The sequence below is a fragment of the Dermacentor andersoni genome, chromosome 2 (genome assembly GCF_023375885.2).
Source record: "Dermacentor andersoni chromosome 2, qqDerAnde1_hic_scaffold, whole genome shotgun sequence".
NCBI classification, from domain to species: domain Eukaryota; kingdom Metazoa; phylum Arthropoda; class Arachnida; order Ixodida; family Ixodidae; genus Dermacentor; species Dermacentor andersoni.
This window is the reverse complement of record NC_092815.1, coordinates 205,611,460-205,639,044: the sequence shown is the minus strand read 5'-3', so window position 1 is coordinate 205,639,044 and position 27,585 is coordinate 205,611,460. Positions and strand designations below refer to the sequence as shown.

At 48.2% G+C, this 27,585-nt stretch overlaps 1 protein-coding gene and 2 long non-coding RNA genes across 4 annotated transcripts in view; 2 read left to right on the top strand and 1 right to left on the bottom strand.

The window, feature by feature from the left end:
* The window catches only part of LOC126540127 (nod factor export ATP-binding protein I-like), an 80,654-nt gene extending 70,399 nt beyond the window's left edge, over positions 1 to 10,255 (top strand). The window contains exons 4-6 of the mRNA XM_072286215.1: positions 5,254 to 5,407; positions 7,622 to 7,776; positions 10,138 to 10,255. Of these exons, the coding sequence (XP_072142316.1) occupies positions 5,254 to 5,407; positions 7,622 to 7,776; positions 10,138 to 10,255 (427 nt within the window). The remainder of the gene's footprint in view (positions 1 to 5,253; positions 5,408 to 7,621; positions 7,777 to 10,137) is intronic.
* Positions 10,256 to 21,657: 11,402 nt separating this feature from the next.
* On the top strand, positions 21,658 to 23,924 carry LOC129387155 (uncharacterized). 2 transcript variants are annotated; one of them, XR_008614443.2, is made up of 3 exons: positions 21,658 to 21,675; positions 22,825 to 23,744; positions 23,813 to 23,924. It is a non-coding gene; the product is annotated as an uncharacterized lncRNA (long non-coding RNA). The 2 variants fall into 2 exon arrangements; XR_008614445.2 differs by lacking the exon at positions 21,658 to 21,675 and adding an exon at positions 21,809 to 22,056.
* On the bottom strand, positions 22,221 to 25,458 carry LOC129387156 (uncharacterized). The gene is made up of 2 exons (XR_008614447.1): positions 25,201 to 25,458; positions 22,221 to 22,424 (listed from the first exon to the last, which is right to left on the bottom strand). It is a non-coding gene; the product is annotated as an uncharacterized lncRNA (long non-coding RNA).
* Between the last annotated feature and the right edge of the window lie 2,127 nt (positions 25,459 to 27,585).

The following is a 27,585-nucleotide window of genomic DNA, read 5'->3' as shown; positions in this document are numbered from 1 at the left end:
GCAAAAAAAGGATGGCAGCCTAGAACACATACGCTGTAATGTCAAGGAAGGTATCGCCAAGAAGAATGCTCGTTTTGTGGAAAGAGGTGGGGTCCTGTACCGGAAGTATCTAGACCGCAGGGGAGTGGAGTTCGATCAGCTGATCGTGCCTCAGTGCTACCGTCAGGATCTGTTGCGCTTGTCGCATGGGGGTTCGTGGTCCGGACACCTAGGAGTTAAGAAAACTAAGGACCGTCTCTTGCAAGAGTACTATTGGCCAGGGTGTTTTCGGGACGCAGACCACTTTGTGAGGACATGTGACACCTGTCAGCGGGTGGGCAAACCAGGGGACAAATCGAGGGCGCCGTTGAAGTTGGTACCTATCATTACGGAGCCTTTTAGACGGCTCGTTATTGATACAGTGGGACCACTACCGGTAACAACCACGGGGTACAGACACATTTTGACTGTGATCTACCAAGCGACAAAGTTCCCTGAAGCAGTGCCGCTTAAAGAACTCAGCTCAGTTGAGATAGTCAGTGCACTACTGTCCATATTTGCGCGAGTTGGTTTTCCTGTGGAAATCCAGTGAGATCAGGGCACAGTGTTTACGAGCGCTTTGACGACAGCCTTTCTCGAAAGGTGCGGGGTAAAGCTGTTACACAGCTCAGTGTACCACCCACAGACGAATTCCGTTAAGAAGCTCCACTCCGTCATGAAGCGCGTGTTGAGAGCATTGTGGTTTGAACAACAAACTGACTGGAAGCTGTGTCTGCCTGGGGTGATGTTTGCATTGAGGACCGCGCCGCATGCGGCTACGGGGTTGGCGCCAGCTGAGCTAGTGTACGGTCGCTCGCTGCGATCTCCGCTTCGCATGCTTCGAGACGGATCACTGCCCTCTCCAATGGCTGCAGACCATCTCTTCCACAAATGGCCGCCTCCTGCGCTGGAGCCTCGCTTTGCAACAATATTCCTTTGAGGTGCGTTACAAAAAGGGGAGTCTCAACGGTAACGCCGATGGCTTAAGTCGAAGCCCCTAACGTAGGAATCAGCCTCAAAGTTACTTGTTACTGATGTTTTTCTTCCTGAGGCAGGATTTTTAACATATTGCTTTTGTTTAGTGTTTCAAAGTCATGACGTGCTTTCTAGTGCAATTTTCCAATTTGTGGACGCGTTCTGAGTGCTGCTAGACTACTGTAAGGAACTAGGCAGTAGTATAAAAGGGGAAAGAGCCTGGCATGGCTTAGTGAGGGTTGTGTCGTGCTTGCTGACTGAGCGGTTGAGTTTCGGCGTAGTTCTAACGCTTGCCGGGAACGAGAACAAAAATGTCAACTCTCCCGAAGTCACTTTGCAGTGTGCTGTGTGAACCTGAACGAGAGAACAAGGCCTTCTCTGTGCGCTGCGCTCAAGAAACGCCGAAGGACGACCGACTTCGGTTATGAGCATCATCGAGCGACATCCCTCCGGACAGCGGATGCAGTCCCCTGACCATCGGGATCTCCTTCTCCCGGCGGGGCGGTCTGTTACGTTTCGCCTACGACGCGCGGTATAGCCGGTGCGGATGCAACGGACGCCGGGGCTTCATTCAAAGCGGCGGACATTTTGGCCCGTTCAGCGCTGCCGTAACGCCTCCTGCCATGCGCGTCCAGGCATGTTTCAATGCCACGTGTCTTCGTGTGTGCGTGTGTGTGTGTGTGTGCATGTTGGTGCCCACGCTTGTCAAAGCGCGGCAGCCGGGGAGAGGAGCTCCCCCAACTGTGAAGCGAGGACGTCTGACCGGCGCCGGCCCGGCGGATGCGTCACCTACTCGTCTCAACGTGTCTCTCAGCGTGTCCATGCCCCGCATCACGTGCGCCTCTGACGAGGCGTTCATTCTTGCCCTCGACTCCGAGAGTATAAAAGCAGCTGCCCCCGGACGCGAAGAGAGAGGCTCCGATTTCTTCCGTCGAGTAACGTGCTCTCCCGTCTCTCCACTTCGATCGACCTGACCGGCCGCTCTTTTGCGATGCTAGAATAAACAAGTTGTTCTGTTAGCAGTCGACTCATGCTTTGCCAGGACCTTCGGATGCTTCCAGTTGTGCCCCAGGCCGCCAGGCCAACGCTACCCTTGGGGCTTGCGACCCATTTGCAACACCGCTCGCCAGCAAAACGCCCTTGAAATTTTGTGCTCGGATGGGGCTCCTTACGTTATGCGACTCCCGGTGCATGGACGTTGCCGCAAAATCCAGCCCCAGTTTGCAATGGTCGCGCTCAAATGTCTTTCCGAGTGTGAAAAAGACATTCTAGACAAAATCCCGAATGATTTCCGGCGCCGGGGGTTGTTTTAGTCCTGCGGTGCATGACAGCACGAAAACATCTTGGGGGGTGGGGGCAGAAGCCCCATGAGCCCCCACCCCTCCCCTGGCTACGCCCCTGGCGAGAACACAGCCCACGCAAAGCCACGAGCCATCGGCCCACCTAGACTATGCCCCAAAAGCACATCGCTTTCAAGATAACGCCCGCGCGTGGCCAAAGCACAACGCCTCCTCCCTCCCCTCCCCAGGTGCATACGCGCGAAGGAAGACGGTGCGCTTGCTCCCTTGCGTATGCGAGATTGAGCCGCCATCGTCGGCGTACTATTGCACGCTTTCACTCGCACACACAGCGTACGGCACGTCAGGACGATGTTATCACGAGACAAACCCGGTGCGTCCGTATTACAAACAAAATCTGTAGCAACTGCTAGAGGTCAACGCAGCGCGCCTCCATCTACCTTCCTCCTCCGCCACTCTTCGCCTTGTTTCTCCTTCCCTATTTCGCTCATCATCACGTCTAAGTGCCGTTGCTTTGCCGCGCTCTCAGCGTGCACCTTTGCACTTTCCCTCGCTCGGAGCCTGCACCAATGACCTGTAAGGCGGCAGATGCTTGCTTGAACTCCCTAGTGGACTTTCTCCAGCAGCAAAAATGCACACAAGGATTTTTAAGGTCATTAGGATAGATGACGTCGTTTGCGGCTGCTCACTGATTCGCACAGAAGCCACAAACATCCATCACGGACTGGATGAAACCAAGCAACAGTACCACTTGGAGAGTTTTTCGTTAAGTTCAGCTAAATAAATGCTTCTTATGTAATTTCTTCCCCGCTGTAAGACTACTTTATTAACCATTTTGAAGTAAGATATTTGGATGCACCTGGTCATGTTGCCTGTTATTCTTCTGAAAAGACGAACGAATTCTCATGGTCCTTTCGAGTTCGTCTTACAGGGAGTCTAGTCTATATAAATTACATAGCATGGTGTCAGCGTGAACAGGCATACCTCAAGTGTCCGCACTCGATGACCGCGGACACTCATTGTCAAAACGCTGGCACGAGGAATCGCGGCAGCAGCAGAGAGCAAAATGACGCTCGTGCTGTCTATCGCTTGAACGCAAACCCAGCGGTGAGAACACAGCGCACGTAGCGCTACGAGCCGTGGGCCCACCTAGACTGTGTCCCCAAACCAGATCGCTTCCAAGATAAAGCGTGCTCTATCGCATGCGGCCGATGTACAACACCCCTGCACCATCCCCTTCCCTCCTCTGGTACCACGGTGCAATGCGCGCGAGGGAAAACGGCGCGCTTCCTCCCTTAGTGCACACGAGATTGAGCCGCTATCGTTGGCTCACCTTCGCACGCTTTCACTCGCACACACAGCGTACGGAGTGTGAGGACGTTGTTGCCACGAGACAAACCCACCGCTTATGAATCGCAAAGAAAACCAGAGGTGGTCAAGCCAGCGCGCATCCACCTGCCTTCCTACTGTGGGACGCTTGGTCCGTTTATTCATCTCCACTTCGCTCGACGATACTGACACACTCCTCTAGGTGGCGGTACTTCGCCGCGCGCTGAGCGCACTTTTTCGCACTATCCCTGGCGCGCGATTTTAGTCACCTTCAGGCGCCTGTATATTTCGCTTGATTGGCTACCTCAGACAAAGACTGCCGATTTGAAGAGCTGGCCAGTTATTCTAGCGCGTACAAGTGATACCGAGTATGGTGATCATGCTGATCAAAGCGCTATTAGCTGTAGTCACTTACACATGTTTCACAATATTTTTCGGTATGTTCTTACATTTACTAAAAGCAGCTTTAAGTGTTGGCTGTGATAATGTCTTCAGATCGAGTTACACAATAAATGAAAATGCAACGTTTCTCCATAACGTGGCTACTTTTTGGCTACATTTCTCTATCTGGGCAAAGTTGGCTACTTTTCTGGCTACTTTCCGAGATATTTTGGCTACTTTTCAGATTTTGGGCCTGGCAACCCTGGTTGCATGCATCTTTGTCCAACGGCCGCGCCGCCGCACTGCAGCCTCTCCGAAAGTTCGGGTATATACGTGAAAACAGTTGTCACGTAATCAGAGTGACTAGAAAAGTTTGAAGGCTGGCCTAAAATTGAAGAAGGGCAAATATTAATACAAAGGACTAACTGCAGGCCACAATTCATGTGGTATATCTGTTACAAAGTTCTCGCAGAAAGTCCTTGAGTGCACGTTATGCTGCCGTACTGAGTCCGCAGTTAATCACTTTACGGCGTTCACCCATGACGTTCTTTCAGTGGGTACCGCTACTCGGACGGAAACCGAGAAATACCGTCGTTCTTGCCGTAATGATTCGTACATCCATACGCGAAGCAGTGGGTTGGCATGGCATTCGGAAACGCGGGCACTGGAGTTTGCGTGAGCATGCCGGAATGCCCGGCAAGGCGAGGAAACAGACGTCTGCTAGCTTTCCAACCGGCAAGCGGCGTGCTCGCGCATGCGCAGTAGCTTTCTTGCAAAGTGTCCATTGTGCAGCATTTTTTTTTCTTTTAAGAACGCACACTCCCAAATTTACAGCCAAATAAACGTAAGCAGGTGGTCTACGTGAACGGGGAACCCAAGTATGCTGCGCACTCCTGTCGGAAACTAAGCATGTGTAACATAAACAGCACGCCAAGATCACATTGCGAACAGATGAAAGACAGTATAAATAACACAGCGCACAAGCCCGGCGGCTACTTGTACAGGTTGGTGCGACATGCTCAAGATGAAACAACGAAAAAAAAGAACGAAAAAGAAAACTTGCTAAGTACCAATACCTACTCACAGGGCAGCGTCGACCAGCCCCGTATATTTCTTTTGTCTATGTTTTTATACTCCGTTTGACCTCGAGCGTGTCTAGTACGCGTCTGCAGTCAGAGATGCAGTTGTGCCAAACGTATATTACTGATCGTGGCGGCCTCTCAATCGCGCCTTGGAAACCTCGCGCATGCAGCTACGGCCTCCTAGGCGCCAGCGGCTGCGGCAAGACGAGCCTGCTGAAGTGCCTGGTCGGCCTGTGCAAGCCGAACTCTGGCATGGTGCTGGTGTTCGGCAAGCAGCTGCACCGAGGACTCGTGCCTGGACCGGCCGTGGGGTTTATGCCGCAGGTGCGCTACTAGACGCAAGTCCACAACCCTTTACACGAAGCGTGCCTGTTCCAGTGTGTACGACATGCGTGGTTTCTGCGAAAATCAACGCTGACACTTTTTTTTTTGCAGCTGATGAGTTCACGAAAGAAGCCGTAACCGCGGGTGTTACCAGACTTAAGGTTAGACGCGTGTTTCGTGTCGACCGCGAGCCTCTTCGACAGCATCCTCTGCGCAGAGCAAGCCGTGTTGGTCTACGAAGAGCCGCTAGACTAACTGGTGCACGTTCAGCATGGCGAGCAGTGCAGACGCGACGGACGGCAGGATAACTGATGGAGAACAAAGTACAATGCATGTATTGTCTGTATAGCATGTTCCGCAGTCTGCGCTGTTCGTCATGCTACAGTTAAAACTCGATGGGACGAAACCCGATTTTATGAAGTTTCCTATCCAACGAAGAAATTTACAATCTCGGCAGGTATCCATAGGATTATAGGGTTCAGTGTTATCATCAACCCGAATGAACGAAACAAACTTGGCCAAACTCGATTTAACGAAGTTTTCCCTGAAATAAGTGAGTAACAAAGAGGTGACTTCTTTCTAATTTTGACGCATACGGATTCTTCTAGCGTGTGCTCTAAAGCTATGGCGTTAAAACATCTAGGCGCCGTGGTCACATCCGTAGCTTTGTTTTATAGAGGCTGCACGCCGTGTCCATGGACGTAACAGCCGACTCAACATCGCTTCGATAAGGGTGGCGACGGTTGCTTTCGTTATTTCATGGTTTATGCGGCAGATGGCTGGATTAGTGGCAAATACAATGCCGCGCGGTAGCCTTTGCGTGTCGCTACGTCACAATTTTGAGATTTTGAAAGACCGAAAACTGACTTTCTCGATTTTATGAGCTTCCCGATTTAACGGAATAATTCGAGCGCGCTCATCCCTTCGTTAAATATAGTTTCAACTGTATTACAATTGCAGGCATCGTAATACAGAGCCATGACGCATCCAAGAAACCTTTTGGGAGAGTGATAACCACGGCTCAGTGCAACTAGAGTGCAGCTGTTTAGCGTTGGGCTTTCTGCTTCAAAATCTCAGTGCTCACTAAGCATGGTCATTGCCTTCCGACCCAAGAACGTGACGTGGCATGCGCCGATGTGCTAAATTCTTGCATGCTCAGACCTTAAGATGAACTTGAAAGCATAATGGCGGGCACAGGCGACATGCAGCCGGGTGCATTGCATCCTTGAAGCGCACCGACAAATTCGTTGCTGTTGCGGGTTCTTGCTCGCACGCGTGCTATTGGGACGAGCATCGCGAACGTCGGGCCGCCCGTTCGAAGAATTTGTTTAAACGAGTGACCAAAGGAACGCGCGAAATAGAAGGAATGGCAGGCGTGAAATTGGATTGGGTTCACAGGGCTTTTCGGTGAGCCAACAGAACTGAACATTGACGCAAGAATGCTCCTCTGTGCACTCGCACCATCCCCCGCGGTGCCACTGAGAAGCGTGAGAGGCTCTGTAGAAAACTTTCCATGCAGTAGCAAGCGTTTATTTCGGCCGCAGTAAAACGCTCCAGTAAAATCATATATCGGTGCGCCCGAGCGAGCACCAGAATAAGGCGTTGATGGTGTTATGTTCTAACGCGACTACACTGACTACAGCGCTGTTTGCGTACGGTCGAACTGCAATATATTTTTGACATTACATGACATTCGAATGTTACATGACATTTCGAATGAGTATAGTGCCGTTTTGAATTGTTCGCTTGTTTTAAAAGGCATTAGTAAACTATGCGTAAGAACACTGTGCACTCGTCGCGAGTGTTTATGTGCTGCGCATTTTGTTTATCTGCATGTATCAGACTCTCGTGCTTGAAGAGTCGGGCGAGCAATTCCTAAGACAGCGGCTCGTATGTACAACACACAAGCACGCGTGGCACAAGTCTGGAGCGCTGCAACAGAAACGATCTAACGCGCATGCGTCATACATCAAATTTCATGTCCTGCGTAGTATTCATTTAGGCGACTGCTATATGCGAGCAAGGTTTTCGTGAGAGAACGGAAACGGTAATTCTTCAAACACCTGTGGTCGGCCATCTAACGCGCGACACGCACAGTACGTGTGTAAAGTAGAACATCAGCGGTATACCTTCTGTGCCATATCGTACTCTCTAGTTTGTATATATATACAGGGAGGCTGAACATGCGCGCCATTTTGTGCCGGTGTGGTGCAGGAGCTCGCTCTGCACGAGGACTTCACCATCGCGGAGAACATGTACTTCTTTGGCCAGCTGCTGGGAATGCCGTGGGAACTCATCTACACCAGGATCAACTTTCTCTGCTCTTTCTTCCAGCTGCTGCCCGCCAACCGATTCGTCGAGAACCTCAGGTACAGCTCCACACTGGATTTTACGATGTTTGCGCTGACGCATTTCGCGATGCAGATTGCGATCACGGACTTTATCAGTTTGACGAACGCGAAGCAGTGCTGAGACGCAACAACGCCGGCATACATTGTGGGCCTTGCTTTCAACTTCTTTTCATTTGCAACTAATATCTCTCGAGTACTTCGTGCGAAAACCTGTTTCCTTGCGTAAACTATAGTCGCGCTGCTGCAAGGGCCGTGTGCATGAAGCTTTAGTTTGTAAGTGCTGTTTGCCATTGGCCGGCCGTCTTCGATTGTAATTATGTCGGACATCACGATTTGCTGCCGTCTGGTCTTGGAATTTTTGTGAGTACGGGCGCAGAACTGGTGCAAGTTCGGTGCTCTAACGCTCCATGAGCACTAGACATCGGTGCACAATGGTCTACGGGCAGTTGTAACTTTATGCATTCTGTGATACCACATCGTTAACTGTGTCACCGCGGCTGGATAATAAATAAGGTGCGGCCGGCCGTGTGCATCGAAAATGCTGTCTTCCGCCGCTTCGCCTCCAGTCGGGAACTGTAGTCTGATACATCGGCATAGAGGGATGCGTGAGGAACGCGCTGCGAACGCCGACGCCCGTGGAAACCGACACGTCCTGTCCCCGAGAGCTAGCGCCATTCGGCCTAGCCAAGTGGCCGAATATGCAACCATGGCTGAGACATTCGCTCCCATTATGTCCCGCCTGATGCACTTGATGTCCGACTTAATTTCTGCTTTCAAGGTATACCCTTACAGTATCAATAATACGTAGCAGGGACGATAATGGCACAAACGCTGGGTTTGCATTTACACAGGGTCCTGAATATTTGGCTGCGCGGTTCAAAGAAAGATGTTGCGCATGCACCGCTGCGCTGTTCTTGCTCAAATTTTGCAGAACGGTCGCATTTTGCCGTCGACTTCGTTTAGTATAATACTTGGCGCACTTGATTGCCTGATTTCTGAGAAAAAAGGGGCAATTTGCCTGCGCTCATGGGAATGCGAGCTGCTGCCACGACAGCGCAAGCATAAACATGTGTCGCCACTTGTCGCCTTCTGCAGAAGGCAGCGTTTCAGAAAAGGCACTCGCCGGTTCCAGGAGAGAACCGGTTTCACGGTCGCTGCGAGCGGACGCGCCGTGTATAGGCTCCTGATTCAAAGTCCACAGCGACCGGACATTTCGACCTGAGACTCTCAACATCGCCACCATCGTATCCGGGAAGGTGAGCTGCCCATTTTGAGCCCACCCTGTTGTCGCTATGCCACCCGGGTCGGATTTTCCGGCCTTTTCTCTGTCTCCCCGGTGCACGCCGGAGCTAGGCCTTTTTTTGGCCTCGCGTCCGTGGCGCCCCACAGTCCACTCAGCCATGGAGTAACCAAGTAAACGGCACTGGCACGGAGACCGTCCTGCGTCTCCGCAACCAGTGCCGCCCGGCGACTGCGATGACCCCACAAGGGCGGCGACGGCCGTTCAACCGCCGAGAAATACCGAGCTGCGGCGCCGCCAGCCGCGCAGCGCAATACGACGCGCGCCTCTCCCGCAACTCCCGCGGGGAGACCTCAAAATCGTAGTCCGACCACGCGGCGGTTTGGACGTGACCAAGGAGACCCCTCGCACGCTCTTCGCAGCAATCTTGGATTCGACGAAAATCACCCTGCAGAAAGAGCTCGCTCAGGACCAGGTGCGGCTGCATCCATGAAACAATACCTTGACGATCACCACTACAGAGGAGGCTCGGGCTAATGCCCAAATCACGCCAATTCGCATCGGTACAAGATCAACTGATGTCTCCGCCTACCTCGCTCCGCCCGATGATGCCGTGAAGGGCGTCATTGACATGGCCCACAGTCGTGAGTAACACGGTGAAATCCTAAAAGGACTTCTTCCCTTTAATCCTGAACTACACATTATTGACGCTCGGCCCTTCGGAAAAAAGCGATCCATTATTGTCACTTTCGCCACCGGCCCTCTGCCCAAAGCTGTCCGCTTCTGGGCGGGTATTCCCACTTGCTTTCCTCATTGACCCAAAACGGAGGCTTGCTATAACCGGCGCCGCGTCGGACACTACCAGGATGCCTGTCTCGCTCCAGCTAGCGGATGTTGCTACTATTGCGGTGACAAACACACGCCGACGGAACCCCCAACCTGTACACCCAAGTGCATAGTCTGTGCGGACGTGCATCATACTGGGAATATTCAATGTAAGTACCGGTACGCCCGCCCGCCACCACGCACTACCCAGCCAACCGCCGGACGCCAGACAAGAACCCGGGAGCAGAAGTCAGTCCCGCGAAAAAGCCATCGCGCAGTGCAAGCACTGCACGCTCCGCCTCACGTGATCGTAGCCACAAGACCCGGCAGGACCTCACCTGGGCTGACCGTGCAAGGAGATCGCCGCCTGCCCCCGCCGAGAAAGTTCTGGACCACAATGAAGGGGAGCTCCGTACCTGCGGGAGGAGGTAAGACGCCTCACAGCCCTCCCTCAGAGCTCATTTCCCTCTCCTACTCTTTCTCACTCAACTTCACCTCCTACTCTATCACAAACCAACACCGCTCCCTCTCAATCACCCCCCTCAAAAAAAGAAAGACGTATCACTCCCTTACCCCCCCCCCCCCCCCCCCCCTCCGGGCTGATCGATGTCGACTCCAAACTGAAAGACCTCTCCGAGCAATTCGACAAAAAACTCAAAGATATTGAGGTTTGCCTCGAAAGCAAATTAAATACCCTCACCTCTGACCTCACCACGAAAATGGAGGCGCACATGGAACGCTGTATGGAATCAATACTCCAGAAGAAGGTCGACCTCCTCGACGCCTCACGCAGCTCCTTCCGCTCTCTACCCCCCTTTTCCCCACAACACAACCAACCGCCACGGAACCCCACATCCCGATAGACGCCAGGCTAACCCATCTCATCCATCCCCCTACGCTCCAATATGGCGGGACGGGGCAACAATAACTCCCTTCACATCATAAACTGGAACGGACGCGTCTTCCGGGGCAAGCGCGCGCCCCTGCAGCTTCTACTTCCTACACTTTCCCCAACGCCGCAGGTCTTTCTTCTCCAGGATACCGCCAATCAGGCCACACTCCCCAGTTGCAGCTCCACACACTCTGACACCGCCAACCGACCCAGGGCGTCCAAACTTGTGCACCGCACTCTCTAACACACAAGACACATTACATCACGTCAGAGATGCCCTGTGTGATAACCGAAATTGTCCATCCCACGCATACACTCCCATCCATTTTTATTGCCAATATCTACCACCCCCCATCCCAACCGATGGCCTTGTTGGACTCTCCCCTCCGAGAGCTGCACCGCCTAACAGGGAAGCACCCCGTACTAATCGGTGGGGATTTCAACAGTCAGCACACTGACTGGGGATACAAAACAACCACATACTGAGGTCGCAGGCTATGGCTACTCATGCAGAACCTCCAACTTTCCGTCCACAACAACTTTCAGACGCCTACGCGAATCGGCAACAGTGTCAGCATGTACGTACACTAGTCCGGATCTGGTGATCAGCCGCTTCCTCCGTGATGTGACCTGGACGAAAACACAACACATACTGGGCAGGGATCATAACATGATAGAAGTCACCGTCCCATTCAACCTACCCCGGCACACCTACGTGACACACAAACTCATTAACTGGGACGCTCTCCGCACCGCGCGGACTGCCCTCCTTGACAACCCCCTAACCGACATCAACGACTGTGTAGACTCTCTTCAAACTGACATCCAACACCATACGCAGCAGATTGAAACCACCACAGACACTCCAATACAAGACACCGGACTCGCCCACCTCTGGGAGGCCTACCACAGCCTCCTAGAAATGTGGAAAAGGGGTAAAAATAACAGCACACTCAAACGCTTAGCCGCAATCCCAAATTCAACTACATTCGGAATATCTCTGCCGCTCCAATTGGGGGCAAATATGTGACGGCATCGCCGGCAAACTGAGCACCAAACGGGCTTGGCACCTCCTCCGACTCCTCATCCGACATAACAGAGGCGGAGCTCAGAGCAGCCCTCATGACTCTTCGCGCCAATTCCACGCCCGGCCCTGACCAGGTCACCAGCACAACGCTTCTTAATCTGGACAATCAATCGATTACTCGCATCACGGACTACTTCAACCAGTGCTAGAAAGAGGGCACCCTCCCCCAGTCCTGGCGACACGCGAAGGTAATCTTCATTCCGAAGCCCAACAAACCACTTACACTCAAAAACCTTCGCCCAATCTCGCTAACCTCGTGTCTCGGAAAGCTTTTCGAGCATGTGTTATCAGCGAGGCTCCCGCAGCACATGGCAGACCGTGACTTATACCCTCACAGCATGGCGGCATTCCGCCCCCATTTGTCCACACTAGACGCCATGTTGCAAATCACCCATGACATCCTCGATCCGCTCATTCCACGCTACACTAAGGCAGTCTTGGCTTGGGATTTATCCAAAGCCTTTGATCGCGTTAAACATCACGCGATCATGACTGCACTCTCCCCACTGAATGTGGGCGCACGTACGTACACCTACATTCAGGCATTTCTCACAGCACGCACGGCTGAGCTTCACTTCGGCCCGCTCACCATCCCCACATATTCTCTAAAAAGCGTAGGCACCCCACAAGACTCCGTCCTCTCACCTTTCTTATTTAATATCACTATCATCCCCCTAGCACGACAATTGGCAACCGTTCCTCACCTGAAACATACTCTCTACGCTGACAACATTACGCTGATAGCGCAATACAGGACACCATCCAAGCAGCCACCAATCTGACCCAAAACTATGCAGTTAGCATAGGACTTTTTTTCCCAGAGAAGTCCGGGCTGCTGTGCATTCATCCCGAGAACCGCAACTCGCCCTGCTCCACCATTGTTATCGAACTGGACGGCAGACCGGTACCAGAGGTCGAAACCCTCAGGACACTTGGTATGCACATCCAGAGTGATGGGAAGCACACGACTACGCTCCAGAGACTCGGGCAGGTAGTAGGGGCGATCTCGCACCTCTCTGGCTACCACAAAGGCATGAAAGAGCGTGATCTATGCCGCCTTGTTCATACCTTTGTACTCAGCCGTGTACTCTACTCCAGCCCCTGTCTCAAGCTCTCTCGCCGTGAAACTGACGCCATGGACGCTCTCATTCGCCGGCCATATAATGTCGCCCTCCACGTTCCCATAAGTACACCTACCGACCGACTCTTACAATTAGGCTTCCAAAACACAATCGGGGAACTTGTAGACGCGCACCGTCAAGCACAATACCTTCCGTCTCACACAAACCAACACCGGCCGGTACATCCTGCATTCCCTAGGAATCCGAATACGAGCCAATGATACGACATTACGCCCCATATCAAAACCCTTTGCTCATTAAGCCACTCCCCCGTAACATCCACCCCGACCACCACGATAAGCACCGCAGAGCTCGAGCTACAGTACTCCTCCGTTATTACAGCTCGGAACCGGACGCCGTATGGGTAGACGCAGCCTGAAAGGGTGATGAAGCGGTCGGTGCCATGGTGGATCACACTCTCTCTCCGATCGGAACGCACTCACTCCCCCCAGACACTTCTCCCGAAGCTGCAGAGGAAGCCGCCATTGCCCTAGCCATCATCAACACAGAAGCACGGTATATTTTATCAGACTCCAAAACTGCAAGCCTAAATTTTGCACGCGGCCGAGTCTCCGTCTCTGCTTCTTCCATACTGGACTCGTCCGTTGCACCCCCGTCCCGTCATGTGGAGCTGATTTGGGTGCCCGTGCACTGCGGGAATCCTGGCAACGAGGTCGCCAACCTCTTAGCCCGAGGTTTTTTAAACCGGGCTCTTGCGGCCTCCGATCCGGGATTCACGAAGGAACGCGCGCACACTTTCAACGAGCTGACGAATGCCTCCAAGGCCGTATCAGCTGTACCCTTGGTACCCGTTCTGTACCCTTGTACCCGTTCTCTTGGTACCCGTTCTGTAAACCTAATGGTCCAACGGTTATCTAACCGGCGCATGACATGACCTGTACAGCTCCGTTTTTTCCTCTTGATGTCAATTAGAATATCGTATATACTCGTTTGCTCTCTGATCCAAACCGCTCTCTTTCTGTCTCTTAACGTTATGCCTAGGAATCTTCGTTCCATCGCTCTTTGCGGGGTCCTTAACTTGTTCCCAAGCTTCTTTGTCAGTCTCCAAGTTTCTGCCCCATATGTCAGCACTGGTAAAATGCACTGATTGTACACCTTCCTTTTCAATGATAATGGTAAGCTTCCAGCCAGGAGCTGACAATGTCTGCCGTATGCGATCCAACCCATTTTTATTCTTTTATGAATTCCCTTCTCATGATCAGCGTTCCCTGTGAATAATTGAGCTAGGTAAACGTACTCTTTCACAGACTCTAGAGGCTGACAGGCGATCTTGAACTCTTGTTCCCTTGCCCGGTTATTCATCATTATCTTTGTCTTCTGCATATTTATCTTCAACCCCACTCTTACACTCTCTCTGTTAAGGTTCTCAATCATTTGTTGTAACTCGTCTGTATTGTTGCTGAATAGAACAATGTCTTCGGCAAATCGAATGTTGCTGAGATATTCGTCGTCGATCCTTATTCCTAAGCCTTCCCAGTTTAAGTAAAACTTCATTTGGGCCTAGTTGGTACATAATTCTGAACTTAACGTTACAGCGCAAACACCGAAGACGAACCACAAAAAGAAAGACACGACACAGCGCCAGTGTGTGTCGTGTTTTTCTTTTTGTGGTTCGTCTTAGGTGTTTGCAGAGTAACGTTAACTTCCCAGTTTAATAGCTTGAATACTTTTTCCAAGCACGCAGTGAATAGCATTGGAGAGATTGTGTCTCCCTGTCTGACCCCTTTGTTTATAGGTATCTTCCTGCTTTTCTTGTGTAGAATTAAGGTAGCTGTAGAACGTCTGTAGATATTTTCCACGGTATTTACGTAAGCGTTCTGTACTCCTTGATTAAGTAATGCATTAATGCATCTATTACTACTGGTATCTCTACTGAATCAAATGCCTTTTAGTAATCTATGAAAGCCATATAGAGAGGCTTATTGTACTCTGCGGATTTCTCCATAACCTGATTAATGACAAGGATGTGATCCATTGTAGAGTATCCCTTCCTGAAGCCACCCTGTTCCATTGGTTGACTAAAGTGCAGTGTTGCCCTTATTCCATTGGAGATTATATTGGTAAATATTTCATATATTACTGGGAGCAAGCTAATGACCCGGGCCTATAAATTTTCAATTATTTAACGTTTCCCTTTTTGTGGATTAGTATAATGTTTGCATTCTTCCAGTTTTCTGGGACCCTTAATTACAGTCGATAGACACTTCGTATAAAGAGCAGCCAGTTTTCCGAGCATTATGTCTCCTCCATCTTTGACTAAATCGACTGTTATTCCCTCATCTCCTGCCACTCTTCCTCGGTTTATGTCTTGCAAGGCATTCCTGTCCTCATCGCTAGTTATAGGAGGAGTTTCTGTATCCTGTTCATTACTGTTTGTAATGGGGGTATCCTGACTCCTCTGGGTACTGTAGAGGTCAGTATGGAATTCTTCCGCTGCTTTTACTATATCTTCGAGATTGCTGATATGATATTATCCTGCTTATCTTTCAGTGCATACACCTTGGTTTGTAATAGGCCAAGTTTCGTTCTCACTGATTTCAGGCTGCGTCCATTTTTTACGGCTTCAGTTTTTCTCACGTTACAGTTTCAAATATCACTTATTTTTTCGTTGATCAGTTCTGAAAGTTTCGCGGATTCCATCTGATCTCTTGAGTTGGACACTTTCATTCTTTGTCGTTTCTTTATTAGGTCCTTTGTTACTTGGGAGAGCTTGCCTAGTGCTTGCCTTAGTGCCTTGCCTCCCACTTCAATTGCAGCCTCTGAAACCAGCCTAGTTAAGGTTTCATTCATTATCTCTATGCCACCTTCATCTTTCTGTTCTAAGGCTGCATATTTGTTTGCAAGTACCAGCCTGAATTTGTCTGCTTTTATCCTTACTGCCTCTAGGTTTACCTGTTTCTTGTTGACCATTGTTACTCTTTGTGTTTTCAAATTGAGGTAAATCGTAGCCTCACTAACCTATGATCAGTGCACTTTACCCTACCTATCACTTCTACATCCTGCACTATGCTGGGATCGGCAGAAAGTGTGCAGTCAATGTCATTTCTTGTTTCACCATTAGGGCTTTTCCAGGTCCACTTTCTGTTGCTACACTTTCTGGAAAAGGTGTTCATTGTTCGCAGGTTCTTTCTTTCTGCGAATTCTACCAGAACCTCTCCTCTAGCGTTCCTAGAATCGATGCGTAGTTACCAATTGCTTCTTCACCAGCCTGCATTTTCCCCACTTTTGCATTGAAGTCGCCCATTACTTCAGTATACTGAGTTTGCACTTTTCTCATCGCTAATTCAACATCTTCATAAAACTCATCTACTTCATCGTCATCATGGCTGGATGTTGGAGCGTAGGCTTGTACTACCTTCAGTCTATACCTCTTATTAAGTTTAATTACGACTACGGCTACCCTCTCATTAATGCTGTAGAATTCGTCGATGTTGCCCGCTATATCCTTATGGATTAGGAATTCTACCCAGCATTTCTTCTTATCTAGGAGACCTCCATAGCAGAGGACATGTCCTTTATCTAGCAATGTATAAGCCTCACCAGTTATTCTAATCTCACTAAGGCCGATGATATTCCAAACAATGTCTGATAGTTCCTCAGAGTCCTGCTAAGCTAGCCTCACTCGACATAGTTCGGCAATTAAAGGTTGACAGGGTCAGCTGCCATTGGCGGCCTGTGCGGACCCAGAGATCCTTAGCACCCTCTGCTGCGTTAGAGGTCTGACCGCCGCCTTGGTCAGGTGCTCCGCAGTTGCTGGGGACTGAGGGCCATGGGTTTATTGAAGGAATCATTTGGGAGGTAGTGGCCGAATACTACACCAGGGAGGCCAATTCGTGTTCCGGTGAAGGAGTGTCATTGTTCAATCTTAGTGGGCCTTCCTGATTTGGTTGTACCTCGATTAGTATAGCCCCACTCGCTCTCGGCGTCTTTTGCCGGTGTCAGGCGTCACTCCAAGCCTGCAGATGTAGTGCACTGGAACAGGTGAATTTCCAAGTTCACCATTGTCTAATAATAATAAAAAAAAAGTTATAGGAGGATTCGAACTTCCGGCTATGCCAACCCAGCATTCGCCATAGCTCAGTCAGATAATCCCCTAGGCGGCGAGGCTACATTATCGCCGACAAGTACAGCCCAGAGGGCCCTACGTGTCTAAAAACTTGTTATTTACCCACGATAAATGTGTTAACGATAGATGTGGGTAACTCAATATAGAACGATTTCTAAACGGTCCTGGCCTCGCTGTTCCGGAATCGCACGTGCGCAGACGGCTGCGAACTCGGCTAGGCAAACCCTACAGGCGTACCGACGACCTTTCACAGTTGCGAATACATGCTCGTGATCTACAGGAGTACACACGGAAACCCGCGAAAACGAATAGAAGTGCAAATGTAGAAGAAATAACTGGACGCAAACTGCGACATTATTCTTCTTTTTTACTTAATGAAAATCTGTATGTGAACTTTGCAACTGTTGTCGTTACGTAATTTTCTTTCTTATTGTTTGCGTGCTGCTGCAGACCTCATCCCCTTTTCTCTTCCTTTAGCGCTACAATATTTTTTCAGGGGGAAGGGGGCCTCTCACTATAAAGTCGGCGCGAGGCATGTTGGCAGAGTCAGTTTAAGTCCATTTAGTATATCTCAAGTGCCCGAAAACATGCTTGAATTATCCGCGGTATACGGGTTTTGATGACCGCGGCAGGTGGTACGGCACAGTATTTCTCAATGGTTCTAACATCGTGGCTTCGGAGTCTCCCGTACGCAAGCGGCCATGAACGCGGCTAGATACACGATACATTTTCGGCGGGATTGAACCGCGAATAAAAGTAGTTAAAAAGAAAAAGAAAATAAGAAAACGAAAATACTTTCAGCGCTTAGTGCGAAATCACTGGTCGCGTCTGGAGTGAGGTACTCCAAACAGTTCACGGTCTAGGCTGTCTGTCTCATGCATCGCAGAAGCCTTTCAGAACGGCACGGAACTGGTACTGATGCACCGTGCAAGGCTTAGACACGCGCAGTAAAAATCAGGACCCTGTGTTGCACAAAGCAGCCATAATTACGACCATAGGCGCCGTCTACGGGGGGGGGGGGGGGGGGGGGAGGGGGCGGGGGGGGGCCCGAGCCCCCTCCGGAGTTTTCCAGGGGGAGGGAGGGGGATGAGCTCCACCGAATGATGACGAAGCCCCCCCCCCCCTCCCTCCACACACACAGACACACAGACACCTAAAGTGCCATTACCAGAACTTTGTCACCCACATAATTTGGGGTTTCTTTTGACTTTCCTAGCCCTTCTCACTTGAAATATTACTGGCGCTATTAGCTTACGGCATGATCGTTGGCGCGGACGCGCACGGCTTTTAATTAATACTTTTGCTTTATTTCTGCAAATCCTGAAAATAGGAGGGCAAGCGCATTAGAAGCACCAGCGCTGGCTACCTCGTCCGTATTTGCTCACTTCGTCATTGTTTTAAATTGCCACTGTAAACACTGTGCACATGCACAATATATTTAAATATACACACAGGACAAAGTTCATTATATTTCTGAAAGAGATAGAGGTAGCCAATTAAAAATTATTTCTAAAGGTATCGATAGCCTATGCCTAATATGTTGCTGTATGTTCACCACACGTCAAATTGCTTTGCGCGCTTTGTTGAGCATGAAAAAATACCTATAGACTTCAGTGACCCCTTCACCAGTCTTTTATGAATAGTGTGTGAAATTCACATTAATGTTGTGTGTCCCAGTGTTGCTTCTCTTTCCAGTAAGCAATGCTAAGGACTCATGAAAAAATAACACATTTCTAATTATTTACATTTCTTGGGAATGGAAACATCGTCAGTTGCACGCAAAGGTCATATATATATATATATATATATATATATATATATATATATATATATATATATATATATATATATATATATATATATATACACGATGTCCCAAACTATCATGCGCCAAGATTAAAAAAAAAGCAATGCGTTACTCGAAGAAAACCTACTGCATATTGTTTACAGTACTGCGCAGTAGCTGCCGGCAATTGTTTCGTTACTGACATGTAATAACTTAGTTGTAATGAATTATCTAACTCGAGACTTACTATCCTGATTATCAAAATGATATTGAGGCATGTGAAGGCACAGCCGAGGGACATCTACTGCGGTATTTTCAGCGACGTGCTTATTGCATACTAATTTTTTTCCCGACGGATAAATAAATGCCGCGAAATATGAAAAAATATCGCGTGACTGCGCACCCACGCGCATCTAAAGCAGTGCCCTCGAACAGGCTGCCTCTGAGTTATCCAGAACTCCGAGTCATCCAGAAGAAAGTAAAGGAAATAAAGAAAAAAATCGTGATCGAGCTGGTGCCTTATCTGCCGCGCCCCTGCCGAAGTAACACGTCGCGTTTGGTGTTAGTTGAAAATCAAGCTGTGATGGCTGTTGTCTTAGCGTAGATAAAGTGCACGGATTTCTTTTTTTTTCACAATACCTATCACCACAAAAGCGAATTGTCAACGTCAGTGCAAAGGTTTAAAGGTGGGTCGTGTTTGTTGGTCGAAACACGACCCACCTTAAAACCTAAATATATATATATATATATATATATATATATATATATATATATATATATATATATATATATATATATATATATATATATATATATATGTATCAGTCATGGAAGTGTGGCGGTATATACCAAACGCATCGACTGTCATCAGGAATTATGGAAACCTGAGTCCAACCTGCAGCTTTAAGAAACAGCGGTGGAGGACTCCCTCTTTGAGTCCTAGCCTACGCACGGATGTTCTGGCAATTATGGCCTCAAACCCTCATGTTAGCGTGCGGGTCGTGGCCGCCCAGGTACCATCGGTGCCAGTACCAGTGGTCGCTCAATGTATGGTTCGAAATTTTCGCCGGTGGTGTAATCAGTCCTATCCTCTTCGATCACACACTGACTGGACGGCGTTACCTGAACGAAATCCTTTAAGGAGTGGTGGATGAGTTTCTCAACGATGTCGCGCTGTCACGTCTTCCACTTTTGTGGTATCGGCAAGATGGGGCACCCGCACACAGCAGCTGGCGAGCACGAAAATGGCTGGATCCGACTTTTCATGCGCAATAAATTGGAAGGCACGAGCCTGTAAATTGGCCGGCTAGATCACATGACTTTTCTCCGCTCGATTTTTCTTTCGGGTTACGTGAAAGACAATGCCTCATTTACTAGATGCCCGCCGCGTTGCTCACTTTCCCATTGTAGCGGCGGTTGCCTTAGTTGAAGTTAGTTCAGCATAAATGCCGTGAGGCGGCGCTCGTTGCCTTTTCAACTTCCGGCGGATGTTGGAGCGGCGGCTGAATGCATCCGCCGGCACGTTGTATGCGCGGGCGTCTGTTAGCAAGCGTTATCGCGAGCCTCCGAGACTGTGACAGATGCCATGTTAATCTCAGAGGCCGCAGCACGTGATTGCAAGTTGCAGGCGTTCGCCATGAGAGGCGCTCGTTGCCTTTTCGCGGAGGAGAGAAAAGGGAGAGGGCCCGGAACCGAGCTACCGGACAACGCGGCAGGCATCTAGTAAAGGAGGCATTGGTGAAAAATCGTGCTTACATGGTCGACATGGACGTCAGATTAGTTCAAGGCAAGTATAACGGATGTCTGCCGTAGAATTTTGGCGTCGGTCATGAAGAAAGCCACTGAAGATGTGATAAAACGGACACAGTACTGAGTCGCTGCAAAAGGAGACCTATTCGAACACGTCCTCTAGGCAGCAGCTGGTGTACAACGGAGCATACCAATTCATAGATAACAGGGACACACTGGACTCTGATGATTTTTTTTCTTTTGTGCAGAGATCCTGATTGCCAATTCGGCTCATTTAGAAGTGGTATATTTACTTTCTTGAACGCATTGGTTTTGCATTGTCTTTACACGTTGGTCGCTTCCTGGTCTGTTTAATTCGCTTTTATTTTTTTTCACAAATCTGTTCTTGCAGCACGTACAGGCTTTCATGAAAAATAAAATGGTCACTTTAATTTGGCTTTGGTCCGGAACAAATTTCTGGCACGAAATATAACTTCACGCGCACACTTTAGATGCGGTGCGAGCAATGCCGGGATTTGGAGACATTCTATGCCTATTTCATTGCTTTTTGCCTTTCGTGCGTGGTCAAAGCGGCACTTCGTCAGCGTTATTTAGTTTTTTTTTATCTAAGTCGGCCTTGAGTGACACCACATTTAGGTGCCATTTTAGAGTGCCTACAAATGCCTCATTGACACTTTGAACATTAGGACAGTACTTCTAGAGTTAGATAATTCATCGGAATTACTGAATTAAATTTGTATAACGAAAGATTTACTGCCGGCTACTCCACTGTACTGTAACCGGTGACCGGTGTAACCGGTGTAACCGGTAACCGGTGACCTGTACTCCACTGTAACAAGTACAGGTCACCGTATGCGTTGTCATCTAAAAACGCATACCTGAGGTTTTATGAAGGTGGTGGGTTTACAGAAAGCGATCACTAAGTCCGTGACTTATGCAAATCACGAACTACGCATTCATTTAATAAAGGATGACGCGAATTTCGGTTTCGAATCTGTTTTTTTGGATGCGTAGTAGTTTCGTACAGTTTAGGTTTGACATGCGATCGCGCGTCGACATCGGACGCTATGGCACACTCGTGCCTTCTGTGCCACCGAAGCCCCGAAGTGCCCAGGCATATACCTTCACATGTAAGTAAACGAATGTATCTCCTTGTTGAGAATATCACAAAAGTAGGCAGCTCTTGCGGGGCATCACGATCGTTTGAGAAGCGTCACAGTAGAGCATTTTTCTACATGCGGAGCGGCGTTTTTATTTGCAGGTTTCCCTTCAGTAGGAAATTGCTGGACAGGCGGACCAGCGCACCGGAATTGTACTGGCGAAGCCACAAGCAACTCAAAGAATCTGTTTAATTGTTGCACTTTGAACAATCATGCTTCTACAAAGGCCACAGCAGAAAAACAGCCTGATGCCGAGTATTTCTGTGCCACGAAGTAATCAAGAGGTGAGTGCCTAATGCGGACGAAATCGAGTGCATCGAGACTTAGAACGACAGAAAGCTGAGCTAGTTGGTAAGGATTCATTATGCAAAACAGAGGTGAGGCGTGCAGACAGGACACAAGAGTAGAGAAGTGGGCGGCGCTCGTGTTGCATGTTTGCTTGTAAATACTCTATTCTTGTGTCCTGTCTGCACGCCTCACCTCCGTTTTGCATAACGAGTGTATCAACCCACATATTAATAGCGTAGGCGTTTTATTAACTGTGCAATATTTTCAACACTTCCTTGCATGCCATTTCATGTGGAATATCTTTTTTGGTCACAAATTTGTGCAGCGAATCTATTTGCATGATCGACTTCGGGCCTGTAGGTCCGTTCACTTGCACTTGATGCTGAGTCTTTTACATGTATCCATAAACTGCAGATATGCACATCAGATCCCTGCGAGCATTTTCAAAATTCAGTTATTTTAGACAACAGGCACATATGCAATACTGACATAATCTCAAATACCACTAAGCAGCTGGGACACATTTTTGTTGACCATACTCGCAGGTAAAATAAGTAGATTATGTGGACAGCTCCAGCTCATTTTCCTTAAATCAGTGTGTACAAGGGGTATGCAAAAATAATTTTTTTCTCGCGCACCGATTCTTTTGCTGTATAAGCAAGAGAACCCACCACGTTAGTGTAACATATCTTGTACATCACACTAATAAGTGCTTTAATTTACCAAGTGAGATGAGTTACTTTTATGGATCATTCAGTCATATCACACTGCAAGCTGCATTCATCGATCTTCAATTGGATTTCGCATGAAACATGTTTCCCTTTTATGCAGATATGCAATGGCAAGCCCTTCCGTGTGTTCCAAAGGTAAAATTTAAGCTCGAAATTAAAGAAGACATTTCTAGTCAGAAACAAGCAAAAATGGTGAATGCAGAGTATCAGAAGCCCAAGGTACAGAAATTATGAGAAGTGTTGAATGATTTTAAGGAAAGAATGGTATTTGAAGATGCAAGATTCTTTAGTGGAAATCAAGCAAGTCAGTATAGGTAGAATACTCTGAGAAATTATGCGAGTAATGGGATAGCACACAATGGGTCAGGAAATGCGTTGTTTTTCTGAAAAACTAAAGCTGATGACTGTCATATCATGAGTCACTTTAGCATCATGAGACTGCTGTTTGATAAATTCAGAAACAAACCAAAAAGCAAGCCATGCAAAAATAAAAAAAAAACTATTTAATGATGCTCTCTCCACACTGGGATAAATAATAAGAAACGGATCACGTCTAATGTGGACATATCAGACACCTTGTGAAACACTAAAAGAAAAATTCAGTTTCAAGCTATGGCACTTGCCGCATAGATGTGGGGGGCCTTGCACCAATAGTAATAGTTACCACTGCATCTAGAAATTTAATCATTCATGCAGACAAGGATGATTCTTTATATTTTTGGCTACCACTTCAAATGCCTCCACTAAGTGTTACAATGCTGCATGCAGCCATACTAAGGATCTCACAGCAACACTTGCAGGTGAACAGCAAAAGCAGTCAAAGTGCTGGTGTATTCTGGACACTGTCTTTGAAAACTTTTAGGCAAGAACAGTGCAAGAAACAGACATAAGAACTGCATTTATTTCTATAATTCCCCATTTGAATGGCCTTTTCTTTTTCCTTCGACAATGCCTTCGCCTAGCCACAGCAGCTCCCTCATACAGACTCCGCAAGCCAAGAGGCCGTGGAGGCAAATGCAGGTAAGAGGCAAGAAGCAATAGCACTGGTATCGACATTCATCTAATTTCTTTTTTTTTCTTTCGTTTAGACAGCCAGCACACCTCGAACAGCCACCTTGACTGCGGGTGTGTCACCCTAGTCGCCAAGGAAACATTTGAGGGAAAGCGACAGGCGATGTGAACAGCCACTTCTCCATGTAAACGATACTCTTTCTCTCGGATGATTCCTACGTTCGCCACGCCAGCACACTTCTGCACAAAGATGCCGCGGAGGCACGTGCAGGTCAGAGGCAAGAAGCAGTGGCACTGGTGTCGACATTCGCCCAATTTCTTTTTCTTACACTGAGGCAGCCAGCACACCTCGAACAGCCACCTTAACTGCGGGTGTGTTAGTCGATTCCTGTTGTACATATGCTCATAATAAACTTCAGTAAACTTGAACTTGATAATAAACTTGAAGGCAAATGGGACATTGATGCATTGTTTTTTGTTTATTGTACACATACAATATATGTTATACTTTGCAGTGCTACAGAGCGTATTTTGAAGCTTCCCCCTATATTTTGCACCTTTAATTACATATGTGTTGTGTGGCCCTCAATTCAGTTCATGTTGTAGCAGATGTTTTGTCTGTGTATCGCACATTGGCTTAAGCTCGTGATATCCACATACTTCTCTCACATATACAAAATAAAGTTCTATGTAGTCCTCAGTGTTACAACAAAAAATGAAAGTAAACAATCCGATCGTGGAATTGTGTTTATTACAGTCATTCCTATGACAGTTACTGACAAGTTGACAACTTGAACTGGTCAATCCGTCCATAGCCTCCTCTATTTTTCAAAAATAAAGGAGGCTATGATCCATCATGGCAAGGAATTGTATGTATACATAAAAAAAAAGGGGGGGGGGTATAACAGGATTAGGGCGGTACGAAAAAAATTTACCAACACCGTCCTCTAGACCCATTCCGTTAAGGTACCGTAACAAAGCGCATTAATATGATGAAGTTCATACAACCAACTCTGATATTACTACACACGCCAGGCGACGCGAGCTACATTTGCCATGACGCATTCGCGACTGCACCGGATGCCCTCCATATTATTCTCATTAATCGTGCCAACTGCACCGAGGCAAAAGAAAGATCATGGGCGCAGGTGCCTTTAAAGTATCTCGACCTTGCGAGGCACTGCTGCGCGTGCCAGCGGAGCTGTCCGTGCGAACACTCCCCGGCACACACCTGCCTCGGCGGCCCCAACCTACGTACCGTTCTGCTTCGAGCTTTGATCCCCCCACTGTCCCTTGGGTGCCCTGGAGTTCCTGTGCCGCCTGCTTTATTATAATCTCAGGTGCTCTCCTGAGACTTCCGTTTGTCGGCTACATGTGCCCTACAGCTGGATCAGTACTTATAATAATAAAGAAACCCGATCTATCGTCGCTACGATAGATCGCGAAAGCGGCTTTTGCAACATACCGCGCCCGTGCGAAGAGAATTACGGAACGCCAACGAAGAATCTGACCACAGCTTCGAGCTCGTAACCTCGTCGAGTACGTGACACTCCTGCAACAGGCATGACCGCTGAAAACCGCATACCGCCGGAAACTTCAACAGGATCATCCCTCGGTTGCATAACTGCCACCTGTACGGCCAACATAGACCACACCCACACCGTCCCGCAACATAGAATAAAGAACCAACTTATAAAGCCTAAACACACGGCTGCACGCACACATCACGACACTACTAGCGAGGCGCCATGCTGCTACGCTGCTACGGTTGCCGGATTAAAACTGACTACTGTCACCAAGTCTAGCAAGCGTCTCAGGAGCTGGCAACCTCGGCGTGTAGCAACATGGCGGCGCTCTTGCGGTTCCCGATTTCAATGCATGGGCCCTATGGGTAGCTTGTCCTCTAGAGTCAGTATAGTAACTCTATGAAAAAGGTTCCCCGTTGAGCACATTATCTCCCGCTAGAGGCGCCGTAGTAAGCGCAATTTTAACCTACAAACTTTCTTCAACAGTAAACGAAGCGTTTTTATTGCATGATAAAGACTACAAAATTATAATTCCTAATTTTACATTGTACTTTTCATTACCAACTTTGTTGTTTTTTGTCATTTTAAGCGCAAAATAGCGTTCAGCATCATCGACCTCCCACGTGACCTCTGGCCTGAATTTAAAATTTTTACCGGTATGTTCGCGTGCGCGACAGGTACGGATTCCTTGGTTCGTACATTGGTTGGTTATTTTGTGCTAACACCAGTTTACTGCGCTTCGATGTCTCGCGTTGTTTAATTTGGGGTGTAAGTCTGAAAGCTAGGTTTCAGTCGTGAGCCATGTGGAACACGTCTGCATCGAAATGGGAGCCGGATCCAGCTGCAACTGGGGACAGCAATACCGGTGAGTCGTTTAACATCACTGCTTCAATCGCTATGTAATTTATTCGTCTCGTTAACTTACAGGCGGAGGTAAGTTAACGAACTAGATGCTGCATTACATAAGGGCAGTCAGGACCCTCCGTTGCTGTTTCCGAAATAAACTTTCAGTTGCGAGGCCATCATTATACACACATTCACGAAAGAGAAACGATATCGGAACGCGCGTCACATTTTTCATCTCGTTGTAGCCGTAGCGATAAGTGACTGAGTTGCCTTATCAATATATTTTTTTTTCGAGTCCGCCGGCAACTTCTTTCGTTCACAGAACCGAATAACCTTTTGATAAACTGAAGCTAAAGTACTGAATTTAATGTATTAAACAGTTGCACACATGATAATTCACCCATATTTCGTACCTGTTGGTTCCAAATGTTCTTGCTGTTCAGTTTGGCTTACCTCAGGACATCTATTTTTGCAGTAGTGAAGCGGTGCATCACGTTCATGCACAAAAAGAATGCATCATTTCTAATAGCTTCATGTCTTTCATCTCTTTGCTTGTGAAATCAGCAGTGTGATCTCCTGTAGTGTATAAACGAGCGCACAAATGTACTTATTTGTGATCTTAATAATACTTAAGCTGTTGACATGCATTGTAGTTACGCAGACATCAATTTTACGGAGAGTAACCATATTTATTTACCATGCTGCTTAAGCACCCTAGAACAAACAGTGTACATTTGCATGTGTTCTGTAGTCACAAACCATTGCAATGTATATGTCGCACCTTTACGCATTTTATATTGCTAAATTGTGCTTATTCAATTTCTGATGCAGTCAAAATTTCTGTTCCAGACATGCAGTAATGAGGATGGCACCAGTATAAAGCAACACACTCCATGCACTAAACAGAAGCTGCTGCCTGCTACAACAAGGTCATTGTGTGGACTTTGGCTGCTACTACAAGGTAAACAACACCTGGTTCAGAAATAAATCTGCTTGATATATGCTGTATTGGCTTGCTAGTCTTGAGATACATGTCAGTTGTTTGTAGCAGATGATATGAACATTTGTTCATGTTTACAGTTCAGCATAATTAGTTCGAACATAAAAGAAAACACTACACGAGTTTGGATAATCTCTGCTGTATCTCATGTGCCATTGTTCTGCCCCAACAGAGTCTGTGCCAAGTACATCTTGGTCATCACGGGAGCCCCCATCTACACCAACAGGAATGGGCTGGAGCTGAATTTGCAAGACCACAAACAAGGAAGCCATTCCAGAATTATTTGGATGAGATATCAAATCTACGGACGACTGTTTCAAGAGTGAAAAGAGCCTACGCCATCATTCCACCAGCACGGATATTGGCCGAGTCATCCAGGTACCTCAACAACCAAAATTATTTGTCTTCAGATGTACCTGCAACCTCTGAATAAGCACAGATGACGCTGGCTAAGAGTGTTCTGTCAGCTTGCCCTTCC